Genomic DNA, 10,776 nt, shown 5'->3' on the forward strand with positions numbered 1-10,776 from the left:
ACACTCCTGCAACCCACTGGATTATTAACCAATTCATTACACTCCTCCAACCCACTGACTTATTAACCAAATTCATTACACTCCTGCAACTCACTGGTTTTTTTAACCACTTCATTACACTCCTGCAACTCACTGGCTTATTAACCAATTCATTACACTCCTGCAACTCACTGGCTTATTACCCAATCCATTAAACTCCTGCAGCCCACTGACTTATTAACCAATTCATTACACTCCTGCAACCCACTAGCTTAATAACCAATCCATTACACTCCGGCAACCCACTGGCATATTAACCAATTCATTACACTCCTGGAACCCACTGGCTTATTAACCAATTCATTACACCCCTACAAACGACTGGCGTATTAACCAATTCATTACAGTCCTGGAACCCACTGGCTTATTAACCAATTCATTACATTCCTGCAACCGACTAGCTTATTAACCAATTCATTACACTCCTGCAACACACTGGCTTATTAACCAATTCATTACACTCCTGCAACCCACCGGCTTAGTAACCAATTCATTACACTCCTGGAACCCACTGGCTTATTTATTTATTTATTTATTTTTTAAATACAATTTTTATTGAGATTGTTGGCAAATACAACATATTGAATAATGTTCATTAACATCAACAAATAATTACAGAGTACATAAAATATGAGGGTAGATAACATAGACAATAGATAATAGAACCTAGTTGTAAGTTTATCATGGAAGTGGCTGAATAATACATTTTCTGGACACTTATCTGTTGGTTATCTTGTAACTCCACCAATGACTATGTGAATGAACTTAGTAGGAAGAAATCTCATTTTTTAATAGGGGAAAAGTTTAGTGTGAAGTAGTATGAAAGGGAAAACATAAGGGGTAGGCAGCAGACAAGAGCTGCTTTAGTATTGAGGGGGGGGGGGGCGTGTCCGGGGTTATGTTGATATAACATGAGCTGGTAAGTTTGTGAATATGGCTTACAGTCAAGATCAGAAGGTGGATTATGAAAGTATAAAGACAAGCTCCTATCTTTGGTGGAAGACTCAAAGGACCTCAAATAAGGGATAGGGAGGGGAATATTTTTAAAGGCGCTTAAGAAGAGATCGCTCTGTGGGTCTGTCGAATTAAGGGATAACTAAGAGCAGAATTTATAATGAGGAATGGGCAACTTTATGGTATTTGGTAATAGGGAGCAGGAGTATGTGATATTACATAATTGAGGGCAATGTAGTGGTAAACTGAATGAGGTAGGAAAAATATTTGGGTGCTACAGATGTCAAATATAATAGAAGATAGATTGACTCAAATGAGTTTCATGTAGAGTGGTGTAACATTAAATCCTTTAATATATTGAAAACTAAAGAGCAGATGGTGGACCCCTGAGATAGAGTAATGTGGTTAGGTCATATTATATGATCCTTGTACTTAATCTCAGCATTCTAATAAAACAATTCCAGTTACCCTAAACAGTTGTTATTAACAAGCAACAGTGGGGGAGTATATCAACATGTATATATGATGAAGGTAGTATCTATACTTAATAAATATGTTATAGAGTGCATAGGTTCACTGGTTCCGGATCAATGCTATGTGTATAGGAAGGAGCTCATATGTTATCACAGTCCCTGCAAAAGAATCAAGTCTAGACATATAGGGACCAAGAGACCACTGCATGCATAAACAAAGTACAAAATGCCCATAAAATCAAGCGTGTTTGTGTTTAGAGTGGTAATAATATAATTAGCTCACGTCCATGCGCTGCATGAGGTACAGTAACAGGTGTAAATGAAGGGATGGAAATACCACCCCACATTGCATCATATGGGAGAAGTTATGTAAACAGATATGCTATAGACTCTGTCCCTCTGATTTGCTCATTAGAACCTAAGGAGCTAATATATGTGCAATATAAGCGTCCCCTCATACCATAGAAAATAAAGAGTATTACCAAATGCCGGCTAGATATGTAACTATATATAAAATACTGTTACTCAGATGAGAGCTGCCATTAATCTTCTACCGTACCTAAGTCTGGTATTAGCGTGAGCTGCTGATAGTTAGAGAGATATATTAGAAGAGACAATATTATAGAGCCATTAAGACTGTTACACTCACTGGCTTATTAACCAATTCATTACACTCCTGCAACTCACTGGCTTATTAACCAATTCATTACACCCCTGCAACCGACTGGCGTATTAACCAATTCATTACTCTCCTGCAACCGACTGGCGTATTAACCAATTTATTACACTCCTGCAACCCACTGACGTATTAACCAATTCATTACACTCCTGCAACCCACTGGCTTATTAACCAATTCATTACACGCTTGCAACTGACTGGCATATTAACCAATTAATTACACTCCTGCAACCCACTGGCTTATTAACCAATTTATTAAACTCCTGCAACCGACTGGCTTATTAACCAATTCATTACACTTCTGCAACCCACTGGCTTATTAACCAATTCATTACACTCCTGTAACTCACTGGCTTATTAACCAATTCATTACATCCCTGCAACCGACTGGCATATTAACCAATTCATTACAGTCCTGGAACCCAATGACTTATTAACCAATTTATTATATTCCTGCAACCCACTGGCTTATTAACCAAATTATTACACTCCTGCAACCCACTGACTTAGTAACCAATTCATTACACTCCTGGAACCCACTGGCTTATTAACTAATTCATTACAGTCCTGCAACCCACTGGCTTATTAACTAATTCATTACACTCCTGCAACTCACTGGCTTATTAACCAATTCATTACACTCCTGCAACTCACTGGCTTATTAACCAATTCATTACACCCCTGCAACCGACTGGCGTATTAACCAATTCATTGCACTCTTGCAACCGACTGGCGTATTAACCAATTTATTACACTCCTGCAACCCACTGACGTATTAACCAATTCATTACACTCCTGCAACCCACTGGCTTATTAACCAATTCATTACACGCTTGCAACTGACTGGCATATTAACCAATTAATTACACTCCTGCAACCCACTGGCATATTAACCAATTAATTACACTCCTGCAACCCACTGGCTTATTGACCAATACATTGTACTCCTGCAACCCACTGACGTATTAACCAATTCATTACACGCCTGCAACCCACTGGCTTATTAACCAATTTATTAAACTCCTGCAACCGACTGGCTTATTAACCAATTCATTACACTTCTGCAACCCACTGGCTTATTAACCAATTCATTACACTCTTGCAACTCACTGGCATATTAATCAATTCATTACACTCCTGCAACTGACTGGCGTATTAACCAATTTATTACACTCCTGCAACCCACTGGCTTATTGATCAATTCATTACACTCCTGCAACAGACTGGCTTATTAACCAATTTATTACACTTCTGCAACCCACTGGCTTATTAACTAGTTCATTACACTCCTGCAAATCACTGGCTTATTAACCAGTTCATTACACTCCTGCAACTCACTGGCTTATTAACCAATTCATTACACCCCTGCAACCGACTGGCGCATTAACCAATTCATTACACTCCTGCAACCGACTGGTGTATTAACCAATTTATTACACTCCTGCAACCCACTGACGTATTAACCAATTCATTACACTCCTGCAACCTACTGGATTATTAACCAATTCATTACACGCCTGCAACCGACTGGCATATTAACCAATTCATTACACTCCTGCAACCCACTGGCTTATTGACCAATACATTGCACTCCTGCAACCCAATGATGTATTAACCAATTCATTACACTCCTGCAACCAACTGGCTTACTAACCAATTCATTAAACTACTGCAACCGACTGGCTTATTAACCAATTCATTACACTTCTGCAACCCACTGGCTTATTAACCAATTCATTAAACTCCTGCAACTCCCTGGCTTTTTAACCAATTCATTACACCCCTGCAACCGACTGGTGTATTAACCAATTCATTACACTCCTGCAACTGACTGGCGTATTAACCAATTTATTACACTCCTGCAACCCACTGACGTATTAACCAATTCATTACACTCCTGAAACCCACTGGCTTATTGATCAATTCATTACACTCCTGCAACCCACTGGCTTATTAACCAATTCATTACACTCCTGCAACCCACTGTCTTATTGACCAATTCATTACACTCCTGCAGCCCACTGGCTTATTAACCAATTAATTACACTTCTGCAACCCACTGGCTTATTAACCAATTAATTGCACTCCTGCAACCCACTGGCTTATTAACCAATTTATTACACTCCTGCATTTCACTGGCTTATTAACCAATTCATTACACTCCTGCAGCCCACTGGCTTATTAACCAATTAATTACACTCCTGCAACCCACTGGCTTATTAACCAATTCATTACACTCCTGCAACCCACTGGCTTATTAACCAATTCATTACACTCCTGCAGCCCACTGGCGTATTTACCAATTCATTACACTCCTGCAACCTACTGGCTTATTAACCAATAATTACACTCATGCAACTCACTGGCTTATTAACCAATAATTATACTCCTGCAACCCACTGGCTTTTAACCAATTCATTACACTCCTGCAGCCCATTGGCTTATTAATCAATTAATTACACTCCTGCAACTAGGGCTGCAACTAACGATTATTTTCATAATCGATTAATCGGCCGATTATTATTTCGATTAATCGACTAATCGGATAAAAAGAGAATCAATAATAGTTTTCTATGTTTTAAATAAAATCCACATAATGAGTGTTACAAATATAAACTTCAGACGAAAACTTTACATTAACACAACTGTTTCTTCAATTTTTAAGCAGCAGAACACAGTTTTATAATTAAACAAAACCACAAACTGCTTGAAAAGAGGTAGAACTAGAAAGAGTTAGACTATCCCTGTTAATAACATTCTGTTATTCACTCTTTCAGAAACTTTGCATTGAAATGCAAACATCTCAACATGTCCACATGCTTCTGGCTAAGGATGGTTCTCTGTTTGCAGCTATATTTCCTGCAGCAGAGAAAAGGCTGTTGAGGTGTATAAGTAGGGTTTTGCCAATTTCACCAAAGTGGGATATTTATCTTTGTTAGCTCTTCACCAATGCTAAGCGTTTTCTACCTTGGCAAGGGACCTCTCAATAAAGTAACCCTTGACTTCATTCTAACATAAAAATATCTTGAATATCTATATGCAATGGTAAATAACCAGCTATAAGGTGAGGGGAAATATCTAGTCCGCTCTAAAAATAACGGATATATACTTATAAAGGTTAAATCTGGTACATATTACCACAATTTATTAAAAATATAAAAAAACAATAAAAAACAAGATCAAAAGCGCTAAGGACTGTATATCAATAACAGGACAAAGCCTTACACATTTATTTATACAGTACATATAATCAGCAATAGCAAGCAATACGCTAATAATTGTGCAAACAGATAATAGTGCACATCAATTTAAATAACTCCCATCAATCTAGTAGCTAGGTGTAAATAACAAGCTTGGCACTATATCATGAAAAGCATAGTTCCAAATCACCAGATTTAATATAAACAATACAAATGATGACTATTATATCTGGGTTGCACATAAGCCAGGGGTAGTTGTAAACTTATACTGTCCTGAAAAAGTGAAAAGTAGACGTCCTTTAGGCTAAGGACATAACCATAAAACACAATACCATATGCAGGAGTTCATTGGAGTGAAGCAGCTGGTGTTGTGCACAGACCAACTAATTGCAAACCAACTAATCGATTAATCGATTATGAGATTCGTTGACAACTATTTTCATAATCGATTATTATCGATTATGCCGATTAGTTGTTGCAGCTCTACCTGCAACCCACTGGCTTATTAACCAATTCATTACACTCCTGCAACCCACTGACTTATTAACCAATTCGTTATAATCCTGCAACCCACTGGCTTATTAACCAATTAATTACACTCCTGCAACCCACTGGCTTATTAACCAATTAATTGCACTCCTGCAACCCACTGGTTTATTAACCAATTAATTACACTCCTGCATTTCACTGGCTTATTGACCAATTCATGACACTCCTGCAGCCCACTGGCTTATTAATCAATTAATTACACTCCTGCAACCCACTGGCTTATTAACCAATTCATTACACTCCTGCAACCCACTGGCTTATTAACCAATTCATTACACTCCTGCAGCCCACTGGCATATTTACCAATTCATTACACTCCTGCAACCTACTGGCTTATTAACCAATAATTACACTCATGCAACTCACTGGCTTATTAACCAATAATTACACTCCTGCAACCCACTGGCTTTTTAACCAATTCATTACACTCCTGCAGCCCATTGGCTTATTAATCAATTAATTACACTCCTGCAACCCACTGGCTTATTAACCAATTCATTACACTCCTGCAACCCACTGGCTTATTAACCAATTAATTACACTCCTGCAGCCCACTGGCTTATTAACCAATTCATTACACTTCTGCAACCCACTGGCTTATTAACCAATTAATTGCACTCCTGCAACCCACTGGTTTATTAACCAATTCATTACACTCCTGCATTTCACTGGCTTATTAACCAATTCATGACACTCCTGCAGCCCACTGGCTTATTAATCAATTAATTACACTCCTGCAACCCACTGACTTATTAACCAATTCATTACAATCCTGCAACCCACTGGCTTATTAACCAATTAATTACACTCCTGCAACCCACTGGCTTATTAACCAATTCATTACACTTCTGCAACCCACTGGCTTATTAACCAATTAATTGCACTCCTGAAACCCACTGGTTTATTAACCAATTAATTACACTCCTGCATTTCACTGGCTTATTAACCAATTCATGACACTCCTGCAGCCCACTGGCTTATTAATCAATTAATTACACTCCTGCAACCCACTGGCTTATTAACCAATTCATTACACTCCTGCAACCCACTGGCTTATTAACCAATGAATTACACTCCTACAACCCACTGGCGTATTAACCAATTCATTACACTCCTGCAACCCACTGGCTTATAAACCAATTCATTACACTTCTGCAACCCACTGGCTTATTAACCAATTAATTGCACTCCTGCAACCCACTGGCTTATTAACCAATTTATTACACTCCTGCATTTCATTGGCTTATTAACCAATTCATTACACCCCTGCAGCCCACTGGCTTATTAACCAATTCATTACACTCCTGCAGCCCACTGGCGTATTTACCAATTCATTACACTCCTGCAACCTACTGGCTTATTAACCAATAATTACACTCATGCAACTCACTGGCTTATTAACCAATAATTACACTCCTGCAACCCACTGGCTTTTTAACCAATTCATTACACTCCTGCTGCCCATTGGCTTATTAATCAATTAATTACACTCCTGCAACCCACTGGCTTATTAACCAATTCATTACACTCCTGCAACCCACTGGCTTATTAACCAATTCATTACAATCCTGCAACCCACTGGCTTGTTAACCAATTAATTACACTCCTGCAGCCCACTGGCTTATTAACCAATTCATTACACTTCTGCAACCCACTGGCTTATTAACCACTTAATTGCACTCCTGCAACCCACTGGTTTATTATCCAATTCATTACACTCCTGCATTTCACTGGCTTATTAACCAATTCATGACACTCCTGCAGCCCACTGGCTTATTAATCAATTAATTACACTCCTGCAACCCACTGGCTTATTAACCAATTCATTACACTCCTGCAACCCACTGGATTATTAACCAATTCATTACACTCCTACAACCCACTAGCGTATTAACCAATTCATTACACTCCTGCAACCCACTGGCTTATAAACCAATTCATTATACCCCTGCAACCAACTGGCGTATTAACCAATTCATTACACTCCTGCAACCCACTGGCTTAGTAACCGATTCATTACTCTCCTGCAAACCACTGGCTTATTAACCAATTCATTACACCTCTGCAACCCACTGGCTTATTAACCAATTCATTACACTCCTGCAACCCACTGGCTTATTAACCAATTCATTACACTCCTGCAGCCCACTGGCGTATTTACCAATTCATTACACTCCTGCAACCCATTGGCTTATTAACCAATTAATTACACTACTGCATCCCACTGGCTTATTAACCAATTCATTACACTCCTGCAACTCACTGGCTTATTAACCAATAAATACACTCCTGCAACCCAATGGCTTATTAACCAATTCATTACACTCCTGCAGCCCATTGGCTTATTAACCAATTAATTACACTCCTGCAACCCACTGGCTTATTAACCATTTCATTACACTCCTGCAACCCACTGGCTTATTAACCAATTCATTACACTCCTGCAACCCACTGGCTTATTGACCAATTCATTACACTCCTGCAACCCACTGGCTTATTAACCAATTCATTACACCTCTGCAACCCACTGCCTTATTAACCAATTCATTACACTCCTGCAACCCATTGGCTTATTAACCAATTCATTACACTACTGCAACCCACTGGCTTATTAACCAATTCATTACACTCCTGCAACTCACTGGCTTATTAACCAATAATTACACTCCTGCAACCCACTGGCTTATTAACCAATTCATTATACTCCTGCAGCCCATTGGCTTATTAACCAATTAATTACACTCCTGCAACCCACTGGCTTATTAACCAATTCATTACATTCCTACAACTCACTGGCTTATTAACCAATTCATTACACTCCTGCAACCCACTGGCTTATTAACCAATTCATTACATTCCTACAACTCACTGGCTTATTAACCAATTCATTACACTCCTGCAACCCACTGGCTTATTAACCAATTCATTACACTCCTGCAACCCACTGGCTTATTAACCAATTCATTACACCCCTGCAACCGACTGGCGTATTAACCAATTCCTTACACTCCTGCAACCCACTGGCTTAGTAACCAATTCATTACACTCCTGCAACCCACTGGATTATTAACCAATTCATTACACTCCTGCAACCCACTGGCTTATTAACCAATTCATTACACTTTTGCAACCCACTGGCTTATAAACCAATTCATTACACTCCTGCAACCCACTGGCTTAGTAACCAATTCATTACACCTCTGCAACCCACTGGCTTATTAACCAATTCATTACACTCATGCAAACCACTGGTTTATTAATCAATTAATTACACTACTGCAACCCACTGGCTTATTAACCAATTCATTACACTCCTGCAACTCACTGGCTTATAAACCAATAATTACACTACTGCAACCCACTGGCTTATTAACCAATTCATTACACTCCTGCAACCCTCTGGCTTATTAACCAATTCAGTACACTCCTGCAACTCACTGGCTTATTAACCAATAATTACACTCCTGCAACTCACTGGCTTATTAACCAATTCATTACACTCCTGCAAACGACTGGCGTATTAACCAATTAATTACACTCCTGCAACCCACTGGCTTATTAACCAATTTATTACACTCCTGCAACCCACTGACTTATTAACCAACTTATTACACTCCTACAACTCACTGGCTTATTAACCAATGTATTACACTCATGCAAACCACTGGCGTATTAACCAACTCATTACACTCCTGCAACCCACTGGCTTATTAACCCATTAATTACACTCCTGCAGCCCACTGGCTTATAAACCAATTCATTACACTCCTGCAACTCACTGGCTTATTAACAAATTATATTTGTCATACACTTTGACCTTTCTATCCCTTTAAATTGTGAGCCTTTTTCACTGCAGGGCACACTTAGGGGTAAGACAAAATGCTCAGGACCCGTCAGACCACACTGTACCTATGCCACTACTGACTGAGGGGTCAGATGAGCCCCCTAAAGCTCCTCTGCTTGTAATTAATCAATATAAAAAAAATTCAACAGAAAATTGGTCTTTTCTAATATTTTTTTTACAGATATTATTTACTGTAGCATTTTCTGATATGGTTATTGCAAGTTAAAGTACATTGTATTAAACTGAAACTGTAGAACAACAATTAAAAAATACTCCCAGTAATAAGTTTCCCCTCAGTACATGATGTAACTTCCTCTGTAGTTGTAAACAGTCTCTGTCCCTACCTGTATGCCAGGCTCATGCACTCGAAGAGCCGTGTCAGTGTGGGATCAATGCTCCCAGCTGGGTGAGTTCCAGAGAGCTCCGGCTCATTCCCCCTGTGCCTGTCATCGCCGTGGGGCGAGGAGACCATGAAGTGTCCGCTGTGGATAACCTGCTGCCGGGGGGGAAGCCTCTCGGTATCCGAATCTGAATCCGAGTCTGCGGTTTGCACCGGGAGCTGCCCGGAGTCACAGTGTGCCATGGTGACAAGGAAGGAAGGCGACAAGGAAGGTAGGCGACAAGCCGGTGTCCTGTGTGGTACTGTGTACCCAGTAGAGCAGGTATACACCTCTCTGGTTACCGAGCCAGCTGCCCGCCCCGCCCCTGGCACAGCCTCCTGCCTGTGTAGTAGGCTAAGCAGCTACATAATGACATGTGCTTATGTGCTACCGTGTGTCATGTTCACATGGCATTTATATGTCACCTAGGAAATATATTCTAATAATGCTTGACTGCAGTAGGGAAAATACTTGAAGACAGTATTGTATTGTGTGTGATATTATTACAAATATGGCAGAAATAAACACATCTGGCATAATCTCATCTAGCTATCTTTATCTGTCTATCTAATCTGTCATCTCTCTCTCTCTCTCTCTCTCTCTATATCTATTTGTCGTTGATATCTTTTGATCATTGCATCATATACTTACAATCATT

General features: G+C 39.4%; 1 protein-coding gene across 1 annotated transcript in view; it reads right to left on the bottom strand.

Moving 5' to 3' along the window:
- Positions 1–10,391, bottom strand: part of MLXIPL (MLX interacting protein like) — a 382,973-nt gene extending 372,582 nt beyond the window's left edge. Inside the window, exon 1 of the mRNA XM_053706321.1 lies at positions 10,083–10,391. Coding sequence (XP_053562296.1) covers positions 10,083–10,321 — 239 coding nt within the window. The 5' untranslated portion in view covers positions 10,322–10,391. The remainder of the gene's footprint in view (positions 1–10,082) is intronic.
- Between the last annotated feature and the right edge of the window lie 385 nt (positions 10,392–10,776).

The sequence above is a fragment of the Bombina bombina genome, chromosome 3 (assembly GCF_027579735.1).
Source record: "Bombina bombina isolate aBomBom1 chromosome 3, aBomBom1.pri, whole genome shotgun sequence".
Classification (NCBI taxonomy): domain Eukaryota; kingdom Metazoa; phylum Chordata; class Amphibia; order Anura; family Bombinatoridae; genus Bombina; species Bombina bombina.